General features: G+C 35.5%; 1 protein-coding gene across 9 annotated transcripts in view; it reads right to left on the bottom strand.

Moving 5' to 3' along the window:
- Ube3a (ubiquitin protein ligase E3A) overlaps positions 1–26,879 on the bottom strand; it is a 189,842-nt gene that overhangs the window by 68,443 nt on the left and 94,520 nt on the right. For 7 of the 9 annotated variants that reach the window (XM_076851274.2, XM_077109182.1, XM_077109186.1 and 4 more), the window contains 2 exons: positions 25,999–26,142; positions 18,802–25,023 (listed from right to left, as the gene is read on the bottom strand). In XM_076851274.2, the coding sequence (XP_076707389.1) occupies positions 24,903–25,023; positions 25,999–26,142 (265 nt within the window). In that variant the 3' untranslated portion in view covers positions 18,802–24,902. Of the gene's footprint in view, positions 1–18,801; positions 25,024–25,998; positions 26,143–26,879 lie in introns of those variants that run through there. The other 2 variants (XM_077109185.1, XM_077109184.1) reach the window with 1 other exon arrangement.

The following is a 26,879-nucleotide window of genomic DNA, read 5'->3' as shown; positions in this document are numbered from 1 at the left end:
GTCTTTGAATGCTCCCAATTCTTTTGGCTATACCCTGTAAGTGAAATCATCCAGTCATGAAATTCTGTTTATTGAGGAACTGACAAATCGTTTACCATGGCTGCAGAATTTTACATTTCCCAACGATGGATAAGGACTTCAATTTCCATACATCCTCACCAACACTACTTAATTCCCATTTTTATGTTATAGCCATCTAGTAAGCATGAAGTAGTATCTGATTTTCATTGTAATTTGATTTTTCTAATGAATAGTGAGACTGAGTGTAATTTCTTGTGGTTGTTAGGCGTTTGTACATACTCTTCAGAAAAATAGCTTATTTTGTGCATTATTAACTCCAGTTGTCTTTACCATATAATTATGGAGTCATTAAGATATTATGAGTACTAGATCTTTAAAAGATGTATGATGTGCAAATAATTTTTTAATTTTGGTGAAGTACAAAATATCCTCTTTTGTTGCTTGTGCTCTTAGTGTCACATTTGAAAATCAATTATAAAGTCTAACGTGATGAGTATTTACCCCAAGGTAAAAACATTTTAGGTATGAATATTAGGGCTTTTATCCATTTTGAATTAGTTTTTCTACATGAAACAACGTAGAGATCTTATTTTATTCTTTTGTATGTATCCATCTTTCTCAATACTATTTGTTGACAATACCATGCTTTCCTTTTAAATGGCCTTGGCATCCATGTTGAAGATCAATTAACCACAGATACATAGGGTTGTTTCTGGATTGATACATAGGGTTGTTACAGATGTATGCTTATTCCAGTGCCACATTTTGGTTACTATATTTTTATAGGTGTTAAAAGTTTTTGAAGTTAACAAATGTAATTTCTCCAAGCTCACCATTCCCGCCCTCCCCCAATTTGAAGATCCTTTCAATTTCATGCAAATTTTAGGATTGAATTTTTCACTTTTGGAGAAAAAAAATGTCATTTGAGATTCTGATAAGAATAGCATTGCATCTACAGATCAATTTGCATAGTTCCAAGAAGATCAAGTCTTCCATTCCATGAACATGGGATATCTATATGCTCACTTAGGTCTCCTTTATATAATTTCAGCAATATCTAGTAATATACAATATAAAAGACTTGCACAACCTTGATTACATTTATTCCTAAGTCATTTAACTTTTCTGTTGATATCATAAATGCAATTGTTTACTTCACTTTCAGATTATTGCTAGTGTATAGACGTGATTATTGTATGTATCTCCTGGAACTTGGCTGAATTTATCCATCGGCTTAATAGTTCTTTTTTTATGAATTCTTTGGAGTTTTTTATATTTAATATATTCTCTCCATTCACATCATGTGTGAATTGAAAAAAATAATCCATCTCCTGCTTTTCAATTTGGATACATCTTATTGCTTTCTTTTGCCTAATTTTGGCTAGAACTTATAGTATAATGCTAAATGAAACTGGTGAAGGAAGGTATACTTGTCTTGCTCTTGATCCGTTTTTTTTTTACAGGAGTTTGTAAAGGACTCGGTGTAATTCTTTAACAGAATTCACCACTGAAATTATCTAGTTGGTCCTGGGCCTTTCTTAGTTTGGGAGTCTTGCTGTTTGTTGTTTTGCTATTGATTTGAACTGGTTATTTATTTATTTATTTTTTTTAAACAAGCTGTTCAGTGTTCTATTTGTTTGGGGGAAAGTTTAAAAAATTTTCTATTTCTTAAAATTTGTTCATCAAAATTATCCAATTTGTATTGTTCTATAATCCTTTAACTTTGTAAGACCTACTTTCATGTCAACACTTTATTTCTGATTGAGTTATGGATATTCTTTCCCCTTTGTTTCTTGGTTAGTAGTCTAGAAAAAGTTTTCTCAAATTTATTAATTTTGGTTTTGTTGGTTCTTCATTAATTTTCTAATTTCTATATCATTAACTTCAAATCTTTGTTTCCTTCTTTATGCTAATGGCTGGGTTTAGCTTGATCTTCTTCCTTTATTTCAAGTACAAGTTAGCTTATTTAGGAAATTTCTTCTTTTTTTAATTGTAGATGGACACAATACCTTTATTTATTTTTATGTGGTGCCAGGGATAAAACCTCACACACACTAGGCAAGCACTCTTACCACTGAGCCACAACCCCAGGCCCAATTTCTTCCTTTAGACATTTCTGAACAGTTTTCATTGCATCACATGCTATATAAATAAATTTTCTTTACATTCATATATTCTAAACATTCATATCTTGAAAACTTCTTTGTGATTTCTTTGACCAATTTATGTGCTATGAAATTTCTACATATTTTTCAACTCTCCACATTGCTTTTTTAATGGTTTTTAAATTTCATTCCATCTTGCTAGAGAAGAGACTTGTATCATTTTAATTTTTTAAAAAATTTGTAGCATCTTGAGTGGTCTATAATATAGTCTATGGTCAGTACTTGAAAAAATTATATGCTACTGTTGCTGGGTGAAATTGTCTATATATATATTCTCTCAGAATTATCCTATAATATTATCAAAATCCTCATTTTCCTTACTGATTTACTGTCTAGATATTCTGTGTCCAACTATTATTGAAGAAATGCCTATTTCTCCCTTCAATTTCATCATTCTTGTTTCCATGTATCTCCTTCATCAGTTTATTATTTGTCAATATGTAATAACTGTTTCTTTTATAGGAAATCTTAAAATCCATTATGTCGATATTATTAGTAAGATGATATAATTCCCTTCTAGTATTTTTTTTTTCTTTAAGCTTTTTAGGTTTTTTTCCATGCTTACCCCATGGGTTACAATATCTTAATTATATAATCATTAAGCTTGAATACCAACAGTTTTTGTTTTTTTAGTTGTAGATGGACATAACACCTTTATTTATTTTTATGTGGTGCTGAGGATCAAACCCAGTATTTCACACGTGAAAGGCAACTACCCTACCACTAAGCTACAATCCCAGTCCTCAACAGTTTTAATAGCACAAAAATTTTGGCTACTTTACAGCTCACCCTCCCTCTCTACAATAATTTATCATTATTGTAAAAAGTTGCATCTTTATAGATTATATGGTGATACAGATTTTTATGTTTTCTAAAAATCAAAGAAAAAAGGAATCATCAACCAAAATATGCAATAAAATTGCCTTTTATGTTTACTTAACCAGCTACTTTTAATGCTGTTCTTTCTTCACACAGCTTTGAGATATGGTTGAGAGTCATTTCATTTCAGCATGAAGCACCCTTTCCAGATACAGAATTCATATCTGGTATTTGTCCTTCTTTCACCATTTTAAATGTTATCCTACTGCTGCTTTCTGGTCCTCTGGATTTCTAAAATTAATATTATTTAGGATCTCTTGAATACAACAAGTAGCTCCTTTGCCTATTTTCAAGATTATTTACAGTTATCAATAGACTACAAGTGTGGCTCAAAATGGATCTTTCTTTTTCCTGTTTGAAGCTAGTTGAATGTGCTAATGCATATTTTATCAAATTTTCCAGTTATTATTTCTTCAAATATTCATTCTACCCTTTTTTATTCTTCTGAGACTTCTGTGTTTGTACACTTGATCTCCCATTTGTCTTTGGGCCTGCTTATTTATCTTCTCTTTCTGGTCCTTAGACTGCATATTTCTCAACTGAACTATCTTCAAGTTTGATAATCTTTCTCTCCTTGTTCAAATTTGTATGAACCTTCTCAGTTCACTTTTCATTTCCAAATTCCCTTGCAATATCTGCTTTTATGTATTGTTGGGTAGTTTAATTTCCAAATATTTGTCCATTTCTCAGTTTTCTCTTACTGATTTCTGGTCTCATGTCATTACAATCAGAAAAGATATTCTGTATGATCCATCTTTTAAAATTTATTATGACTTGCTCAGTTGTCTATCCAGGAGATTTTTGTATATGCAATTGAAAAAAATGTATATTCTGTGGCTATTTGAAAGAGTGTTCTTGATGTCTATTAGATCCAACTGTCTATAAAATCTTCTTTTTCTATCCATTATCAAAAGTGGGATATTAAACTCAATTATTATTATAAAACCATTTCTTCAATTTTGTCAATGTTTACACACATTTTGTACTTTGTTTACTGCCTGTTCCTGTTTTATTTTCTTGAGAAACTGAACACTTTAATTAAAATATATAATATGCTTGCCCTTTGACTTTTCCAAGTTTTTGTTTTTAATAAAAGTCTATTTTTTTGTGTTCTTAGCATGGATAATCCACTCCCTGCCTGAGCTTTTTTGTTACATTTGTGTGCAATATCTTTTTTTAAAAGTGAATCTCTTATTGATAGCACATGTCAGATCATTTTAAAAAATCCATTTTTTGCCTTTAAATACGAGGTTAATCCATTTACATTTGAAGTAATCAATGATAAAAAATAACTTTTGATGTTTTCTTAGAAAAGAACTCATAACTCCCCACTCTCCTTCTTCCAATACAGGCAATGGTGTTTAGCTGATTTTTTTTTGTAGTGTCAGATCTTGATTCTCTTTTCATTCCCTTTTGTGTATATTCTACAAATATTTTCTTTGTGGTTACAATGGGAAAACCATATCAATTTCTAAAGTTATTACTTTTTTCCCCCCACAATGGTGATTGAACCCAGGGGTACCCTACCACTGACCTACAGCCTCAGCTCTTTTATTGGAGACAGGTTTTTGCTAAATTGTGGAGGTTGGCCTCAAATTTGCAATCCTTTTCTCTCAGCCTCTTGGGTTGCTGGGACTACAGGTATGTGCCACTGTGCCCAGCTCTAAGTTATTACAGATTTTTAAAACAGTATCTCCCATTGAAGATTAAATAACATGACTAAAACCCTAGTACAATTTAGTATCTCAGTCATTATTAGTTCAAGTTCCAACCCGTGTTTCATCTGTACCCACTACACTGATATGCAAAGGATGACACAACAGGGTACATTTGCTGGGCCCTTTAATTATTGGAAATGATCCTTTAAAAAAAATTAAATTGTAGCATCATAAGCATACAATAGTGAAGAAGTATAATTAAGAAAGTATAAATGTAAAAGATTAAAATTTATAGATAAATGTAGAGGACACAAGTATTCAAACTAGAATTGATGTAAAGGGGACGGAATTAATGAAATAAGTCTATCACACTATGGTATCCCTAGGATTTTTCTTTTTTTTTCAATGATTTCTACCTGATGTATGTGATTCTATCATACAAAACTATATAAGCTATACAAAAGAAATATGCAATTCTTCCATTTTCTTTTCTTTTTTTCTTCTGTTTTCACTTGTAGGATATATGGGACTTTCTGCCCTGAGACTCTAACAACAATATGTTCATTTTTAACTTATATATCAGTTGAGTCTCTCTCTTCTCATATTTATAATTTTAATTGATACCAGTTTAAATTTGTTGCTTACAAAGCTTCTCCTCTTACATAGTTCTGTCCCCAATTTTGTTGTCACAAATTACATCTTTATACCTGTGTACATACTAAATTAACATAGATTTATAAATTTTATGTATTTGTTTCTTAAAACCTGTATAAAGTATAAAATGGTGCTACAAACCATAATTGTCAATATGTTAACCTTTACCGTGTGTTACAATCTTTACATCCTCATATAGGTTTGAGTTACTGTTTTGTGCCTATTCATTTCAACATGAAAGATCCCTTTAGAATTCCTTGTAGGGAAGGCTTCATGGGAAAGAACTCTCTTAGGTTTTATTTAGGAATGTATAATCTTTTTTTTCTTTGTAAGAATAACAGAGAATTACTGCTAAATTGCTGAAATTTTAATCCTTTAATTGAAAATGTTTTAAAAGGCTTCTCATGGCTCTTGTAAGAGATTAAACCCAGGGACACTTGACCACTAAGTGGTATCCTTAGCCTTTTTTATTTTGAGACAGCATCTCATCAAGTTGCTTAGGATTCAAGTTGCTGAGGCTGGCTCTGGACATCCTGCCTCAACCTACTGAGTCACTGGGATTACAGACAAATAATGTATAAATTTTATCCTAATTTTTAAAAGAATATTTCCTCTGGATATTGACAATAAATCCCCCACTTTAGCCCTTATGAATATATTTCCTACTTTGTTCTAGCCTCCAAGGTCCCTCTTGAGAGAATTCAGATGAGAATCTTATTGAAGAGCCTATGTACATGTGTTGCTCTCTCTTGCTTTTAAGATTGTATGTCTTTGGCTTTTGCTTATAATGTATCTGTGGTGATCTTATCCTAGAATTTGCTGGGCATTTTAGGTTTGTAACTTCATCTTTTAAGAAATCTGGATAGTTTTCAGCCACTATTTCTTCAAATAATCTCTCTCCTCCTTCAAAAGATCCCATAGTGTTTCCCTTGGTGATGAAACACAAATCACTTAGACTCTGTTCACTTTTCTCCCATGTTTTATGTTCCTCAGACTCAATATATCTCAGTGTCATCTTCAAATCTTCCCATCTTTTCTTTTACCAGTTCAAATTTGCTGTTGAAACCTAGTAAATTTTAAAAACTCAGTTATTGTATTTCAGCTTCAAAGTTTCTATTTGATTCCTTTTCGTAATTCCTGTTTTTGTTGATACTCTTTGCTCACACATAATTTTTCTGATTTTAATTCTTTGTATATGTTTTCCTTTAGCCCTTTCAGCATTTAAGATAGTTGTTTTAGAGACTTACTTTAAGTCCAGTGTCTATTTCTTCAGAGATATTTTCTGCCAATTTACTTTGTTCTCTTGGATGGGCCATATAATCACCTCAAATTTTGGTTGAAAACTGAGTATTTGAAAACACAGTCAGGTTTCCCTTTTGAAGACTTCCTCCATTCCAGAGACATCCTTCACTGAGTTAGTACAGTATAGGGGGATTAGAGATCAGATTAGGGATCAGAGGAAGAAAATGTTTAAAAAGGCTTCTCATGGCTCTTGTGAACATACATCTTTTAAGTCTATGTATGACTTTCTCACTTCCTCTTCATAAATAGTACTTTCTATATCTTAACTTTCCAGTCTCAACCTAGTTTCTCTCTAGCATCCTCTTCCACAATCTCTTGACCTAAGCATCTGTTATATAGTACTACTGCAACTTTCACCACCAGTGGCTGCCACTTTCTCCCTTCTACAGGTTACGTGAGATAGGCAGGTTAGAATGTTTCAAATCAGACCTTTTTGGCTCAGTCTGGCTTGAGGTAAGGAATTGAGAACTGGAATGCCACCAAGATTTAATTCATGCCAGTAATTAAGGGAAAGTAAGGGAAAGATGCAAGTGAAAAGGGAAAAAATCTTTCCTACCTCCTGAATGTGACTTCTTCACTGCGAACTTGCTTGATTACTAGAGACCTTTGATTTTTTTCCAGAGCTTTTCTGATAAGGTTATTTTAGCCAGTTTCAGTAGTTTCTTATTCTTTTTGGATAGCTTCATAGGAATGAAGTGTATAGAATACCATTTCTCTCACAACACTGTATTCACTTTTGAATATACTGATATTTGTATGACCGAGAATATAGTCTATCTTGGCAAAACAATAGAAATTGTAGCCCAGTCATCTGAAATCATGAGGGCCATGTCTTCTCTAAAACCTTAAGGGGAGAATCCTACTTTGCCTATTCTAGTTTTTTAATATTTTTCATCAGTAATCCTTGGTTGTGTGACAATGGAGGCAGAGATTGGAATATACCTACAAACCATCTTCTTCCTATGTGTCTGTCTGTTCTCAACTAATAAGGATATCACCCATAGTGAATTAGAGCCCATTCTAATAACTTCATTCTAAATTGATTACATCTGCAGAGGTTCTATTTTCACTGTCACAGGTATCAGAGGTGAGGACTTCAACATATTTTGGGGGAATAGAATTGAATACCTAAAAAGTGTTTTGTATTAACTATAATTATTTTAATTATATAATTAAACAAGGCTTATCATGTATATCTTTATCAATCTTCAAGGGATATTAGACTCCTTTGTGTATAAGAACCTTAGAATTTCTTCTCTAGCCTTTGGTCTATTGTTTGCATAATTTTATTCACTCCTAAGTTATAAATCCCACATTTATATAACTTTCACTTGAACTTGAAAACTGTTTTCTTTTTTTAGGTAATGGGGATTGAACTCAGGGTGAGTGAGAGACACATCCACAGCCTTATTTTGTATTTTATCTAGAGAAAGGGTCCCACTCAGTTGCTCAGTGCCTCACTGAGGCTGGCTTTGAACTTGTGATCCTCCTGCCTCAGCCTCCTGAGCTGCTGAGATAACAGGCGTGTTGCCACCACAACCAGCAAACTGTTATTTTTTAAACAGATTTAAATAATAACATCTAATTATATAGGCTACATATACTATATCTGTGTGTATATATAAATACACACAAACATATAAACACATATCATATATAAAATTTAAATAATGTAGTGGCTTTCTTTATAATCCGCAATCACAGTTGTTGAGAATGGTAATATGTGGACCTTACCTACTTTCCCTGCCAAATAGGAACCTGCCGTTACTTATCTAAAAGTTATAGTGCCTAAAAGTTATAGCTATTGATCAAAAAGCCAATTAGGGTAATACACCTTGACAAAGACCTAGGTTTAAGATAATCAGTATGCCATACCATCCCAGTAGGATGTATACAAGCTGTTCACAACTAGACAGGTGTTACTTGAGGTTTAGATATAGGTTGTGAAAGCCATGTATTTTGAAAATTCAAATTAAAAAAAAAAAGATTTGAAACCCATTTTGAAGAGTCACAAGGAATGAATGCCTTATCAGGAAAACTTCCAATGTTCTGCCTACCTTCATTTAGTGTCCATTACCTAGTCACACTTCACAGACCATGCCTCTCACCCTAGGCTTAGAACATCGTAGGGTGAAGCTCTCTTATAGGGATGACAGAAATGTGTTCCTCTCTCATTCTACTTTTTTTCCTTCCCCTTTCTACTTTTGGGAGGATGTGTTTAATAACGCTCAAGACTCTGGCAAACTAATAACACACTGATGTTGAGCTACATGAACAAAGGAAAATAAGTTTGACTTGAAGGATCTGTGCATTTTCTGGGGATTCTTTGGATCTGAAGGTTAAGTGCTGCCCTTCTGAAAGCACCTGTGCAAAGGGTGAAAGGGTAGAATCACACTAATGTTCAGTTTGAATAAAGGGAACATAGGAGCTCTCTATAGACACCTCATTAGGAGTGTGTTTTCTTTTGTTGCTACATTCACAAAGTGCACTTTTCAGACTTCATTAGTCAGCTTCTCCCCAACAAGACTATGAGCAGAGACAACAAAGTACAATACAGACAGTATTTAACTAGGCTGTGTCCAAGGCATGAATTTAAGTTCTAGTAGTCTAAACAACTCCGGCAAATCACATATCATTTTCTGGGCTTCAGATCCCACATCCCTTGGGCTACATGACCACCCTCTGGTCACATTTCCAGCTTTCTAATCTCAAAGCTGCAGAGCAGACTGGAGCTCCTGCTGTCTCTGAGCTTCATCAAATTGTCACTTGCTGGAGGGAAGGTTCAGGACCTTGGTACATCCCAAAGATAGCTCAGTAAAAAGGATGATTTCAAAATGAATACTGGAATTGGACATGAAGCCTGGACTGTAATGAAGGCTAGAAAAAATACCTATAACTCCATGGATTTGTTCTCTGTGACAATCCTATTTCCTACTGATCAGCCTTAGGTCTAATATACATACTATGAATGTGATACATTCTGAAAGTGAAAAATATACAATGGCTGAAAAGTTCTTGGCTTTAAGCACGACAACACATATACACAATTGCCTTAAGTAAAAAAATCTATACAATGATCAAGAGAATAACCTCTTTGGAGAATGGATAATCTGTACAGGACGTGGGTAGATTTAAGACTGGAAAAATGGACTGAGGCCAAATGACCAAGAGCCTTAAGACTCTGGATAAAAGATATGTACTCAAGCAAGACCAAATTCTGCTTAAGCATCAATTCCCTTCAGTCTACCAAGTGAAGCCTGCCCTGGGGCTGTGGGATAGAAAAGTTACAGTGTCACAGGGACTACTCCATGTAGATATGAAAGGCCAGATGACTTTGTAGTAAGTATTCTTTTATTTATTCTTTTTTGGCACACTGGCCTAGAAAAGTATTCTAGGAGGAATTAATATTGATCAAGATACTACCACTACTCATGGACTTAACTTAATTTTTAAGTTTACACCTCATGAACCTTAGGGACATGGTAAGCTAACATCTGAGCTAATGAAAATTATGTAGCATGGTACTATGTTCACAGTGGGGGTATCACCACCATAATCACACTGGGCCAATACTACTGGAACCCATCTGTAACTTGTCAGTTTCCCATTTTACTGCATATTCATCCCCACCAAGGGCTTTCTGACTGTTCCCTGTCTTTTGAAACATGAGTAAATCATTTAAAAGGTTAATTCTCATAATAATAGTGGATTAAACTAACTGCCAAGATCCCTTAAAGTTCTAAAATTGTTTAAGCATTTTGACACATTTAAAAGGCAGTGTTTTCAAGGTGCAGTGGTTGTTTACAGGTCAGCATCTTGTTCTGATTAATATTTGAAGATTATCCCTGTGTGTTTTAAAGCACAGTGCTGGACTATGTTAACTGTAAAACAAACTAGGATTTTTGATCTGTAGGTGCTTGGAATAGCAGCTACAATCCTGAGGGGGAGGGAAAGACAATCAATAAAGACACAACTGGATAAATTCTGTCCCTTCACCAATTATAATTAAACAATCAAACAGCCCAACCAACTGAGATGGTTTGCCTGCCATTTAAGTTTGGTTGTGTCATAAAGTGATCCTCCTGTACAGTGTGTGGAAAGCCAACTTCATTTTCAAAGTCTGCTCCTCAAACTAAGAAATCTGATATTTTGCTAAGAAATAAAATTTCCCTATGTCAATTACAGCCATTTATCAGTAAAAAGAATATTAGTTGAAAACTTGAGATGTGATTTTAAAAACTGGGCTTTTCTGTCCCTCTACACAATTATCCATAAGTGTCACCTCAAGGCTGGGTTTCCTTGGAAGGCTGACATTAGCAACCAGAGCCACAGGTCTCCTTGCTTGGGCAGAGCACCACTTCCTAAACTCTCACATGAAAACAGGCTCACAGTACACACTGTATGACATCTCATAACCTAAAGGGGTTACGGCCAGCACAATTCAAGTCAATCTGTGACAAGGCAGATGATACTACCCTGACAATAGCTGGGGATATACTTGGGGGTCAGCCCAACAAACTGCTTGATAGGCATTCAGTGGAATAAGACTGGTGTGGATATTTGGGGCATCCTGAATTCTTGAAAACTCATTTAGATTTATGTAACATTTTCTATTTGGAAATAACTTTTATATAATTTAATTTCACTAAAAAAATACTCCCTTTACCCCGAATGCATACCAAGGGTAAGTCCCCTTGTTAAGAAAAAGAAACTATCAAAGCTTTGGGTTTTTAAACAGCAGAAGACAGGCAAAGAAGTAACCCTTAAGGAAGCAGAACATAGGTGGAGACTGTGTTGTGAAACACTAGAAGAGAAAGAAGGCTTCAAGAAGGTTTGATGGGCTGAAGAAGGGGCAGTTCTATTTCAGGTATACAATGATTAGGCAAAAGAGGGCTGGGTATGCTAGACCTGAGGAGAATTGGGGATAGTCTGGTAAATAGGAGTAAGTCAGATAGTAGAAGGGGGAAGACAGCATGGATGAGTTACATATTGTATAGAAAAACATCAATGGACCTAGGAGAGGATGATTATAGCAGCTAAAAGGTCAGTCAAAAAAAAAAAAAAAAGAAAGAAAAAAAGAAACCTTAACAAGTTACAGTCTTGATTTGCTACATGGCTGGAATCACATAATAACCTAAATTCTTGGTAGAACAAATACAATAGGTTATATGAAGGTGCTCATGTCAATGGAGCTATGATCTGAAGGATGACATAACAGGGATAGAAGGTGTAGGTGTCTCCAAGCTGATACCTACACCTTCTAGGGAATCTGTGCCCATCTTGCTGTCACTGTGTCTGAGGATGTTTAGAGAAGGTCTAACATCCAACCAGAGCCATATTTTGAACCTGGCATTCACTGTAAGCAAGTATGCCATGCCCTCAGCAAGGGTGTCCTCATTTTCTTTTTTCTTTATTCACTTTCTTTGGCTTTTTTCCTCTCTAACTTCTGGGCAATCTCACCTTTGATTAAAGTTCTTAAATATCCCAATTACAAAAAGGGCTCAACTTCAACAACTTAACCAGTTCTGTCCTTGGGAGGTTTCGTATAATAAAACTATATAAAGTTATCACTTCCAATGAGCATATAGATTATTAGTTTAAAACTCTAAATCTCCTAGCTTTTAATAACAGCTCCTATCACAGAGACATGGTAGACTGCCTTTCAGCCCCCTTTCCTGTAGGAAGGGAACAATTTTCAGGTGGAAGCCACACTTCAAGTCTCCCAGGACCCCTGCCTTTGGGAGAAATACTTGGCCACCATACTGTTAAGTCCAAGCAACTCAAAAGATTCTAAACAAACAATGGAAGCCAGAATAGAATCCTATGTTCATAGTTCTCACAGTTCACTAAGCATCCTCACAGGTCTAACAGAACACTGTCTGCCAGGTCCTGAGGTGAGCAGAGATATGTCAGATTCAGAGGCCCAACTAAACATCTCATGGAGAAATCACCAGCAAAGTAACTGTCAGGGTTTTAGGGACAGTTCTGGGAACCAGGGAAACAAGCACTCTTCTGTATTTGGAAAAGGCACAAAGTTATAGAAATGGAGAAGTACTACTCAACTCTGTCCTTCAACTGGAAAGAAGAGAACTTGCTAAGAAAGAAACTGAGTTTTCTGGAGTCCATGAAGAAACATGAAGCCAATGCCTGGCTAATGGAGCAGAAAACCTTTTATAAGCGATGTTACTCAAAGCTCCAAAGGTCAGAATTGGCACATGCCCGACTGCTGGGCAACAAGGAGCTGGTCAAACAGCTCACCTCCAAAAGCATGTTTTCCAACTACTGCAGCATCTTGGAAGATGAAAGTGAGGCAGCAGTGAAGGCGATAATCAAGAACAGGAGAAGGAGTGAGAACAACATGATCTTTCAATCTTGTCTGGACAAAGAGAGACACTGCCCAGCTCGCAGGAATGGTCTAATTAAGAAGGCAGAGGCACAGGAAGTCCCCAGGGTGACCCTAAAGGCAGACTCCAAAGAAGAGGACCCAAAAGCAACTATGAAAAGAACATTCCCTGTCAGACAGGAGAGCAAGTCAGCAGCTCTGGTTTTATCTTTAGAGTCTCTAAAGAGTCCAGAGCAAGGAGCACAACAGAGAAAGCTTCCTATGGAAAAGAGTCTACCACTACAGGGGGAAGAAGGGATCCTGAGCAATTTCAGCAGGCACTCAAACATTGTGCTGAGTGATCCTATAGATCCAGTCACTGACAGGGAATCAAAAGGTAAGCTTAAATACATAGTCCATGGAAACAGAAATGTGAAGCACCCCCAAAAGAAAATGTCAATGAATAATCTCTATGGCCCAGAGGATGTGCAAATAGATGCGGCTGTGCTGACTGAGATCCAAGCCATGTTAGGGAAAAACTATCTCCTGAATGAAACAACCAATTTGGTGGACAGAGTCACAAGTCCCCCACATCCTGCATATTTTCTCTTTTCAGATTCCCTTTCCAAGGGCCCCTCCAAGAAAGGAAGTGAGGGAGCAATAAATGCTCCAGGAATCAGAAGTTATGCTGCAGGAAGAAGACGGAAAATAGTTCTTGAAGAGACTGGAAGCAATTCTATCACCACAAAGAATGGACACTTGTTTTCCTAAGGTATCCCTCCCCTGTGCACCGACTTATCATTTATTTAGCAACTGTTTCTTAATACTTACCAATGAAAACTCTTACCCCCGATCTCAAGATTGTCCCTGAACTCGGGGAGAAAAATGCTTTCCTCCTCTTCTATAAAGTCACAGCAATCAAGGCAAGACTTAAACAGTTACTTCAGTGGACCCAGGTTGAGGCCGGCCCCATAGCCTTTCAAATGGACACGTGGAGACAAGTGGCAAAAATGGACAGCAAAGGGCAGTCTGGGTTGGGACCCTGCAGGGCACATCTTCAACAGGCTTCATCTTCATACCACACAACAGTTTTCAAGGAGAAATATCTAAGAGGAACATGACTCTGGGAAGCTTTTTGGGCAGTATTGTTTACTGTAAAAAAAAAAGAGTAAAAGATAATAATTTGGGAATGTTAGCAAATTTTGTTTCTTCAGTGGGCTGGGAGGGAATAGAAATGGGAGTTTGGCTCTAATTTCTCAGTGTTTCATAATAAAAACAATCTAACAAATCAAACCTGATTGACTAGAGAATAAAGAGCCTCCCCTTCCCAAGTCAAACCTTTATGGTAAGTTCCTCACATCTAATTAAGTCAAGACAATGCCCACTAAAGGAAGCTGAGGCTAAACTGGCATGCTACTGTGGAATGAGCTGAGTGGGAGGCAGAGGCTCTGGTTTTTAGCTTTATTTATATAAATGCAATGGCCAGAGTGATCTTGGGCAAACTGATACACAGCTTGGCACTAAATACTCTAAAATGTGCATTGGGCAAAATGATTTTACTTTTAACCCCTAACCACCTTACACAATCCAATTATTGTCATAAAATCCATAACTTGTCATAAGATATATATATATATATATGATATATATAATGTATATATGTATAAATGCACGTGTGCGCAGTGGCACTGACATTTTAATAGAATAATGGTAGTGCTTTTTTATATAAAAGTTCCATGATGACAATAAAAGTAACGTAAGAAAGTAGAATTCATGTTGTAAAGAAACAGCCAAATAACTGCAGGTTTCAAGTATTGTATGTGGAATTAGATTACTGAAGTGAGGCCAACCTGCAGGCAGAGGCTACTTGTGTCCCCTTGAGTAGGCATGTGCAGGCCCTCATGACTGACTCTACTTCATATGAATTCAGTATTCATTATATTTATTTCCTATAGGGATTGGTTGTATGAAAGCATACAGATTGTTATGATGAAACAAAGAGCCACTATTAAGTGAATAATGCGACTACAAGTATGAAATGGGGAGTAAGAGACTGGGATAGAGGAGCGGGAGCAAATGCAGAAGCCCTCATGAAAGTAGTGACTTAGGAAAACATGTCTGGTTTACTCACCACCGTCTTAGGAATATATTGAAACACAAGCTGGTTTTCCTTTTACTGCTTTGCCGAAACCAGATGTGCTCCTAAGAGCAATGTGTGGTTGTATTATCCATGCACAGTGGGAAGGTGTAAGGAACCTCTCAATGCCATAAAAGCTTCTTTCAAGATGGCTCTTCACATGCAGGAACAAGACTCCTACTACCTTTTACTGGTAGATTTGTAGAAATCTGGAACTCTGGTTGACAAATCAGACCCTTTGATTTTGCAATCATAATTTCATTCATACATTCACTCAACAAATCTGTGCTGGAAATTGGGGTAAAGAAAACAAATACATGCCTATTCTAATAGAGCTTATAATTTAAGGAAGAAGTCAGGCAATAATGAAGACTGTTAGAGGCTACAAAAATTATAGTACATTTTGGGGGAACATAATTTAAATTTGGCAATATATCAGTTCTAAGTGTTGAAGAATGGCATTTTCATTGGGTATGAGTGTTGGATGCAAATATATTGGGGGCAACTTCTGAAATGCATTCTTAGGAAATGGAACAACTTCCATTTTACAAGGGCCCACATATACAACATCAAGTTGTGAACTGGGATCCTCCTATGTGTTCTCATCTCAAAGTACCTGCAAGTTATCTTCTGCCTAGGTGATTAACTCTGGAACAAGGCTACCTTATTTGTCTCAGGAAACAGATCTGACCTCATTACTGTCCTCTTTTAGATCAAATGAGAAGTGAGTCAAACACAGCAAAGTTAGGCATAGGAATGGAATCAAAAAGGGGTTAACTGATATAATTATTTTTAAGTTTATATTTCAAAGATTTGTCTTCATGTGATGACAGGTATGTATCCACCCTTCTTTTAAAAGTTACATTAGGGTAACTTGTGTAACCCTCAAAATTTCAGCACTGCCAAAAAGTATGTTCTTGACCTTCTCTCCTGTATTCCCTTTTGCTGGTGACAATACTCCAGGGAAATGGTGTAAATGCTAGCAAAACTGCTAGCATTTCAATAGGCATTTCTACAGGCTGGAGTCATACATATCTTCTCTGGAGGCTGCTTCTTCCTGTGTTTTTATTTGCATAGGGACAGATCCCATTGCCCATGACACTGCAATTAAAACATGTCCCAAGTGTACCAATTTTTCCTCTAAGATCTGCTCCTCTTCTCTGTAGATCCAGTACCACCACTCTCCATCCAGTTGCTAAAATCAGACATGCAGTTGTCTCTGACTTTTCTCTTTTGCAAAAATCATCTAATCAGTCACCCAGTCCTAATTCTGAACTTGCCTGAAATTGTCCCCTTCCTTCTACCCTTAGGCTATTTGCCTTTCTAGAATTATAGCAATAATCTAATAATCTAAATGCAAATACCATGTGGGCACTTATGCTCTTATCAATCATATTGTAAAATAATAACAAAAATGCCAGCCTGATTATGCCTTAGCTTCTCAGTGTCTACAGTGTCAAGTCCAAAAGTCCTTGGTATGGTCTATGAGGCCCTCCATGATCTGGCCTTTCTAATCCCACCTTGATCCCTTTGAGCCCTACACTCAGGTGTAGTGAACACACTTTACCCATCTGTCTAGTGTACAACTACCCATCTAAGATTTAACTAAACATTCATCTGTATGAAAAGTTTCTGGATCTGAATTTTTAGCCCAAATCGTACTTTTACATATTCCCTTTGTGTTTATGTCTGCCCTAATTAAATCATCTCCCATAACTCCTTAGTTCAACAAAGCACCTCTGAACTAATGAACCTGAAACCTCCAGGACCCTGCAAAATTGCTAGTATTCAATAGGCATTTCCCCGGCAAAAATGTTAATGAAAGGGGGAAAAAAATTACACTTCACTTGGAATAGGATCCAAGCCAATTTGGAAATATTCCATAATTCCTCATCATAAATATCATCGTAAATGTCCTAAGTCCTTTTTAGGTCTGATTTATTGAATCATGAAGACCTGATATCTGTGTAGTGATAGTGAGAGAGGTAGGTGCAGAACACAACTTTCTACTTTTTCCAAGCCTGCTTTTAAATTTTTCTAGTGATGAAACTTCAAGCCATGTAACTCTTCTGGTCACATTCAGGAAATAAACAAAGCAACTTTAGGGGGAGGTACTGTGAAGTCCATAGTAATGAATTATCAAAATGTCAAACTCTCTAAATTGAAGGCAAAACTCTGCCTCTTGCTCTCAAGCCTTATTGTGGGTAGAAAAACTAAGGAGTGTGGGCAACCTGCTTCTTTTCTCTTCTTCCTACCACTTCTTTCCCACTCAACAGGTATTTCAGGCCCTTCTACAGGGGAGGGAATTAGAGAAGAGGATCTGCCTCATCAGGTTGTTGTAGTTGCAGTATGACATTTTGCTGGGGCGGGGGGGGGGGGGGGAGGATGACTTTCTTTCCTGGAATACAGCCTTCTGGGAACCCCCACTGAGATTCCCTGGCTTGGATACTAGCTTCCAAACTCTCCTCCCCTGACAGTTCTACACTGGATGGCACTCTTCTGCTGTGTGCCTGGCTTCAAGCATGAAGGTCACTTGCACAGGGTTATTTTCAAGATGGCTTATGGCTCATTTCTTACAGCAATCATGTGTGACCTATGGGAAACACCCACCCTGACCTCATCATTGGTGAAAGTGCCCTTTATTCAGCTCCCACAGGCCACTTCAGGCATGTCTTACCTTGGGACCCTTTCAGAGTCAAATACCATTCCTGAGTTCCCCAACATCTAAAGATCTCGCAGGTCAAGGTGCTGAAGTAGTTATTTTGAAACATGCTGCTGGGCATAAAAATAGCGGAAACTCCCAATTCATTCTGAGACCAGTATTACTCTTATACCAAAACCAGACACAAAGATTTAACAAGAAAACTACAGACCAATATCCTTTATGAATATAGATGCGAATATTCTAAACAAAATACTAGCAAACCAAATCCAGCAGCATAGAAAATGGTTTATGTAGCATAGACAAGTGGGATTATTCCAGGAATGCAAGTTTGGTTCAATATACAAAAATCCATCAATGTAATACAACATATCAATAGAATAAAGGACAAAAACTACATGACAACCTTAATAGATACAGAAGAAGCATTTGACAAAATCCAATATCTTTTTTTTTTTTGATAAAAACAATAAACTAGGAATAGATGGGAATTTCCTTAACTTGAAGCATCTATGAAAAACCCACAGCTAACATCATACTTAATGGTGAAAGACTGAACGCTTTCCCCCTAAAATCAGGAACAAGAAAAAGATTTCTACTCTTGCCACTTCTATTCAATCTTGTACAGAGGTGCTAGCCAGGGCACTTAGGCAAGAAAATGAAATAAAAAGAATCCAGATTAGAAAGGAAGCAAAAGTATTTCTATTCACAGATACATGATCTTGTGTATAGAAAATTCTAAGGAATTAAAAAAAGAATAAATGAGTTCAGAATAGCTACAGCATACAGGATCAATACTTAAAAATCAATTATATTTCTAGACACTAGCAATGAATAATCCAAAAATCAAAATTTAGAAAACAATTCTGTAATAGCATTAAAAAAGAATAAAATACTTGGAAATATTTTAACCAAGAGGTCAAGACATATACACTGAAATCTATAAAACATCATTGAAAGAAACTAAAGACCTAAACAAATGGAAAGACACTCCACATTCATGAATTGAAAAATTTAATACTGTTAAAATAGCAACATTCCTCAAACTGATCTATATATTCAACACAATCACTACCAAAATCCCAGGTGCTTGTTTTTCGGAAATTAACATGTTGATCCTAAAATTCATGTGGAATACAAGGGACCCAGAATAAGACAAAATGATCCTGAAATAGAACAGAGTAAGAGAACTCATATATCCCAAATTAAAAACTTACTATAAAGCTATAGTAATCCAAACACTGTGGTAACTGGCATAAGGACAGACATACAGAACAATGGAATAAAATTGAGAGTCCAAAAATCTTATATTTACGGTCAATTGGTTTTTGACAAGGGTGCCAAGACCATTCATGAGCAAATAATAGTCTTTCCAACAGTTGTTGCTTATATGACTAGATATCCACATACCAAAAGAATGAAACTGGATCCCTACAATGCACCACATGCAAAAATGGGTCAAAGACCTAAATATAAGAATTAAAACCATAAGATGCTTAAAAGATACAACGAAGAGAAATGAAAATTTAGGTCCACATAAAAACTTGTACACAAATTTTCATAGTAGTAATATTCATAATAGCCAAGAAGCAGAAACAACGCAAGTATCCATCAACTGAGTAGATAAACAAAAAATACAGTATATCAATACAATGACATTATTCAGCCACAAAAAGAAACAAGGTACTGATAAACATGCTACAACATGGATGCACTCTGAAAACATTACTCCAAGCGGGAGGAAGAAAAAAAAGACACAAAGGCCACATATTGTATAATTCCATTGATATGAAATGTCTACAACAGGCAAATCCATAGGCAGAAAGTAGATTAGTGGTTGCCAGGGGCTGGGGATTAAGAACAGTGATGAAAATGCTCTGGAATTATATAATGATGACAATTGCACAATTCTGTGAATATACTAAGAACCACATATTTTACAATTTGAAAAGGGTAAATTTTACGGTGTATGAATTATATCTTAATTAAACAATGATGAGGAAAAGCACTCCTCTTCCATTTTTCAGATGGATGAGGGAAGGTCAATTCTTGCTCAACAAATCTTTATTACAAACATTTCCAACATCTCATTTAGACTTCCCTTTCTCTTATTTTCTGGCAAACATTGGGAGAACCCATCTGTCTCTCAGGATGTCTTGCAAGATGGTAACTAGCAATACGTATCTCAATTTCATTGAATCCTGACAACCAGTGATAAGGTAGGATTGGGTGTAATTCAAGCCAAGGGAATGGCAGGGCCAGGACCGAAAACCAGAGTCATCTAACTCTGAAGGCTGCTCCCTCAACCACTGTGTACTGTTTCCCAGATACATCCAATCCCACTTTGTATGGTTTCCTAGGGTCAAGAAGGTAATTAAAATAATTATCCCAGGTACTGCTCAGTTGTCTAAGAATCTTGATTTGATGTTTAATTTTTGTCAATGGGAAAATGACAGATTTTAGATTCATGTTGGCCCAGGCCTTGTTCCTCTATTTACTGGGTGTAGGGCTTTGGGCAGGTGAAAATGAAAGATCATGTATATATACAAGACTGTGCACTAGAAGTTAACTCCCTCCATAATCTAAAGGAATTCAACTTAGATGAGTGTAAGAAAATGCTAAATATAACTCTCATACAAAAGGCACTCACCATGGTGAATGCTTCATTCAGTATAGAGAGCAGTGTTTGGCTGAGAGATTGAGGATCTGAGAATCGCTCCTTGATAAGCATGAGTGGCTGGCAACAGCACAATGGTGTAAGATGACTGTCAGCCTCTATTTCCACTGAGAAGGGAAGGATGTGGATACAGAGAGGGTAGCTGCAGAAGCTTCTAGTTGCCAGTATACCGGAAGATGGGAAACGTTACACAAAAATCTTGCTTTTAAGGTCATTTTCATACCTCCTCTTTATCTTCCTTTCCATGGGCCAAAATGACAGAGCCAATAATTTCAGGAAGCCTCCTCACTGGGGAACAAATCTTTAACCACTAAATATTAAAATATTTTAAATTTTTTAAATAAAAAGTTTTGTCAAGATGGTGGAAAGATGGATTCAAATCTTTAACAAAGTAAGTACCTACTATATGTGAAAGACATAAAGACTTTAAACAGACAATCCTCACCAGGAATTTATTTATATTCCAGGTTAACAGTTAACAGAAGCTTCAGAAACAAAGCTAAAACATGGAAAGGATCGTATCAAGATTAGCCTGAAACACTCCTTTAACAATTGTAACTCCTCGATGTTCAAATAATACTCCACCATGCTGTGCTGTGAGATGTGTGGGCTGCTATGAGGTTACAGAGGCACTTGGGCGGGGCAGGGGGTAATCAATAAAGTCTTTATGGACAAGATGCTTTTAAAATTTGGTTTTGAAGGATATTTGAGAAATATAAAATCATTAGGTCTATGACAAGATGCTGTGTAGGAAATGTGCACGTGGAGAGAGGTGCCTGTAATAGAAGAACTGAAAAGGTAGGTTGGGCTCAGTCTGTGGAGATCAGAGGATGCCTGACCTGGGAATTTATTCAAAGGAGAACAGGTTTCTGGGTGGAGGGTATTGGCAGAAAGAAAAGGTTTACAATAAGAAGTTAAGAGTCAGGTAGATAAGTTAGGAAGGAAATAAGAACATCGAGGTGGGTTAGAGGAGCAAGGCCTTAAAGGAAGCCTAATTGAGTAGCAATGAGAGATTTTGATGACTAGTATAAAGGTGACACTTTTAAAAAAGCAACAGAAAGTGGCTGGAAGAGATGCTAATTTAAGAGTTTCATTTTTAGGCATACTGACTTTGAATACCAAAAATATAACCTAGAGCTAGAAGTCTGAGCAGAAGACAGGGAAGTAGAGAAGAATCTTTAGGAAGGGCTGAGGCTGACCAAAGAGAATGGAAAAGATTCAGGTAAAAACTCAAGATTTGGATAAGTTGCTATGGAATTGCAACTCATGCTGCAGTTAGAGAAGCAGCAGTTCAAGTATAGGGTGCTGCCAGTGTTAAAAGATCAGAGTTCTTGATTTTGGCAATTAAGAAGTTATGAATATCCTCCAGCAGCGCATTTTCAGTGAAACAGCACTGGATTAAGTCTTTCTCATAATGAAATCCAGCCCATATATTCATCAGAATCTTCTTGCAGTGATTGCTACAAGTATCAATCCACCATCTTGGAACAGGGAAAGGAGAAAAGGCTTGAAACTTTCTATACTTATAAACCCCACCCTCCCCAGACAATTCTTACACACTTAACACTGTGGATAAAATGATGCAAGACAAGAAAAGGAACCAGTGAAAGTTGTGTACTTTTATTCTTTGGTGCCCTTAGGGAGGAGTGGGAAAAGTACAGATAGTCTTAGAGGTTGATGGAAGGACAGAAAAATATTTTTGAGGTAAGCAGTTAAAGGGGGATCAAGATAACAGAAAGAATAGTTTTGGGGAGACACTTCTTCCTCTGACAGTTTGTATAGATTCTTGGGAAGATCCTTAAAAGGGGTTTAGAATCTCAACACAGCCATGTTCCTGTGGGAAAAGGAAGTGATGCTGCCCATAACAACCACTTGTAGCAAATTTTGTTTATTTAAAGCCTCATTTTCAAGTTTCTTTTTGGTATGTATCTCCCTCTATACTCATATATCCCAAACTAAAGTTAAAGAAACTGTAACTGGATTTCATCAAACAATTAACCACAGCCCAGGAATGTAGTATACAGGGTCAGGATACCCATTTCATTTGCTGGAACTTCCAGACTCTACAAAAGTCTGGCTGAAGGCTGTGTTTTCATGCTTTATGTTTGAAATATTCTACAATAATACTAAAAGGTAAAAGAAGTTTGCATTTTATTTTAAAAACCAACTAGTTTACAATTTAACATGCCCAAGAGCATCCTGGAAATTGGAGGCCAATTCAAAAAAAAGTACTTTTATAATAATTTAACATCTGGGGTGTAGGGAGTAGCTTTTACACTCAAAGTTTATATTGTTTTCCTCTTTCTTAACATATTGTTCAGTGATGTTCTAATAATCAATAGTGAAAAGGAAATAATAACAGAAGTGATAATATGCACAGAATAACTGATTACTAAGTAATAAGAGCAGTTAATTTCTACAATCATTTTTTTCTTAAAAATTTTTTAAGGATAGGTTGGTTTTTGATTACTTGCTAAGTCTATTTGATGTGAATTTTGAATCTGATAACCTATATATGATTATCATTTTAAAACTTTTCATACAGACGTGCTATTACAATTGTAGAAGTTCAATACTGTTGTGATAATAAAACTTGAGAACTAAAGAGCACAAATTTCTTCATGAATTTATTATATAAAATGTCCCCAAAGCATTTAATTTCTCCTCACTTTCACAATACATAAGAAGCACAGTGGATGAGAGGGCCTTTAAAATGACTATAGTCACATGAGGGTCCCTTGCATCAAGGTAATGTACAAATACCTTAACAGGGTACTCATAAGCTGGCCCAGAAGAACCCCATGTTACCTTATCACAATATGGAAAGCATTTTCTTTTTTCCACTAAACTATGGTGAAAAATGCCACTGTTTTATTTACCATTACAATACATAACAATTCTGTCTCAATTACTAAAAGAATTAAAATAATCCTGAAAGACATCCTTTTTCCCCTCCAATGATTTGAAAGCTGTATTTTTCTGCCAATTTCAAGCAAATCATCAGGTTGATCTCCAGTAATCAGTTAAAACAATCATCAAGGCACAAGCTCAGCACATTAGCTGTAACTTGCAGTAAAATGATATATCGATATGTCTCTCCTTAGTTAAAAATACATAATCCTTTTATTTTATAATGTAATAAAAGAAATTAACATCACAGACGCAGAATACTAGGAAAAGGGAAACTACTACATTAAATATCCAGAAACTTAAACCTACCTGTACTTTTCTGTAGTACATGAAATTAATCCTTAACGCTTACTTTTTGAAGTAAAATTTAATCTTTGGGGATATACAATGTAATTCTTAGGAGTCATATTTCCATTCATTTCCAGGCCTTCTTACTATATGACTAAGTAACACAAGGCACAGCAGCCATCCTTTCCATTACGCTGCAACACTGATCGTGTGCCTTGATAAAATAGCTGATTAAACAAAATGATGGCAACATGAAGGGGAAACTTTGGATTGTCTATTTAAAATCTAGGTAATAATTAATAAAAAGTTTATTTTAAGTGCACTTTCACATGCTTTCGTTTATAATAAAACAAACTTACTAACTGACTACTATATCATTTGGCCAAATGCACTTTCCCCAGTAAACTTAAAACAACAAGAACAACAACAACAACAAAAAAATCCCTGTCCTTTCATATACTAAGAAAGAGGATTGGCTACTTAAACAATTCATTGCAAGACACGTGAAGACAACATACTGTGGCATGAGTTGTTTTTAATTTGTTGTGCTGTTACTAAAGTAAAGTTCTGAGGGCTGCAGTTAAAACATTACGAGTTCTCCCTTCCATCTTTATTGATTCCCAAGATTTTGCACAGAAAACTCTTTGGGGGCTAGAACAGCAGTACTTGCATCACACTGTTTCCAAGACTTCAAGTTTAAAAAGCAAATCGTTTAAAAAAGAAAAAATACAGTTCCTGATTTGAGTTAGATACAGGGACAAAAAGAGCACATACTTGAAGGTTACATGGTCTACAAATGGTGGCAATGTTTTCCTTGGGGGAGTAGTTTTGTTGGTATATATATTTTAAATACTCAAAAAAGGCTCAACCTCAAGCAGTAATAAACACAAGCAAAAGTGATTTAACCCTTAAAATAAATATTCAGAAAAACCTCTCTGTACATACAAGTGAAAGAATATGTAACACTTTCACGCAAAAAAATAATTATAATAATAATAAAGGATTTGTTCATATATGTAGCTGAAATCTGCTGTTCCAGCCCACATGTCCCCAATAAAGAAGGGAGGCACAGACATAGATGACTACTGTGGTTCACTATCTTACAGCCTTTTTGTACCGGGACACTATCACCACCAAATTTATCCCTCATTATATTTATTAAAATTTTTTCTTTTTTTCATTTTTTTCTTCCTTCCTTTTTTTTTTTTTTTTTGTTTTTATTTTGTTTTACAGCATGCCAAATCCTTTGGCATACGTGATGGCCTTCAACAATCTCTCTTTAAGTTTTTCTTTGCTTGAATATTCCGGAAGTAAAAGGACATTAAAGCAAGTATGAGATGTAGGTAACCTAAATAGAGAGAAAGGGGAAAAACAGGAAAATAATAAGTCATGTGAAATATGTTCAGTATTAAATGCTCCTATTTTTAGATGGTATATACAGGTGAGATGGTTTGCAATGAAGGCTATACATCAAAGTAAATATAACTTTTTGTACTGCAACCACCAAGAATCAGTTTGTTTTTACCTTATAAATTAATGATAATATGATGATGATGATGACAATATTTGTATTGGTTATACTATTACAACATAACGAGTTATTGTTTTAGGTACTTATTTAACTAAATCTCTCACAAGAAATATAATATACACTAAACCCTTAAGAGTTGAATTCACTGAGATGTCAGACAATTTACTCTAAGATGAAGAAAATATTCAGAACTGGTTTTAAGATTTAAAAAGTCTGTGCTCTTTAATGTTTATTAGAAGCAGTGTTGGCAATATAATTATGAAAATGTTTTATAACAAACAAATTTATTTACATTAACACCATGATGTATCAAATAATGTAGAATAAATCCTAATGGAAATGTGTGTATATATTTAAAACACTAAATATGCTAGTTCATGAATGGTCTTTATCCCACAAAAATGTGAAGCTATACAATGGGGAAAGAATACAATTAAATGCCAAAACTGAGGTTTCAAGCATATTCTAATGCTGTACAGATAATCTTCTAAACCTTAATTTAACCATTCTAAATAGATTATTATATAGTATGGCTTTCAATTAACAGTGAACCAAAATGGAATGAAACATACTAATTTGAAAAATTAATGCAAGCCCCTAATAATTTTTAATGAGGCACTTTTTCAAAAATTTCCTAACAATAACAGCAAAATATTCCCTCATCTAATGCTTCATGTGATTTGTAAATTCCTATATAAAAATCAGAAGTGTTCAAAAGCTACAACAGGTCACATGTGTGTGATATGTAATGCAAGGATTTTAGTAGTCATGTAGTGATAATTTAATAATTACCTTTCTGTGTCTGGGCCATTTTTGGCTATAATCATCTTTAATTTTCCTAGTCCTCCCACAGGTGCTCTGTCTGTGCCCGTGGTAAATTGCAAGAAGAGTCTTTTCTGTTCATCTGTAAATGAATGAACGATTTCCCAGAACTCCCTAATGAGAAAAGATACAGCACTGGTTTTAGTTTGACATTCACTTTACCAACAATATAAGCTTATATTGTGTATAAAAACAATGTTAAGGGACAAGTTCAAAGTAATATTAGAAACTCTAAATATTCATTCCTGGTTATTTAGTAAGTCTACTTAGGCAAATTTATTTTAAGTAAACAATTCTAAATGCATAAAATTTAAGTTCATGACTATATAATCTGCAATAGTAAAAAAACAGCAAAACATGTCCTCGCACAAGGAAATGGCTGAATACAATGGTATAACCATAATATATGTTTAGTAAAAAGCAAAAAGCAAAATTGTCAGAATTGAAAAAGATTTAAATTGTAATATACTAACTTCAGAAGCTTTCAAGTATATTATCTATCCTTCCTCTCTTATTTCCCTTGTCCATTCATTCACTCCTTACTCAATTTTGTAAAGGAGAACAAGGGTGAAAACCACAAAATGATACAAATAAACCAACAGAACAACCACCTACTTATTAACAGTAATAGAAACAAACAATTTTGATATGAACTAGAATACTTGATCAAGTAGTATATGTTGTATAAGAAGGGAGAGCATATATTATCATGGTATTTATGTCATATGCAGTTACTTTAAGAAAATTATTTTATCTTATTTCTAAAACCTATGTAATAAGTGCAATGTCGAATGACACTTAGGTCATTCTGAAAATGAAAGCTCATAAAAGCAATCTTGGCATGCTTGTTT

Source organism: Callospermophilus lateralis, chromosome 3 (assembly GCF_048772815.1).
Source record: "Callospermophilus lateralis isolate mCalLat2 chromosome 3, mCalLat2.hap1, whole genome shotgun sequence".
Taxonomy (NCBI): Eukaryota; Metazoa; Chordata; class Mammalia; order Rodentia; family Sciuridae; genus Callospermophilus; species Callospermophilus lateralis.
This window is presented reverse-complemented; position numbering and strand designations above follow the sequence as displayed.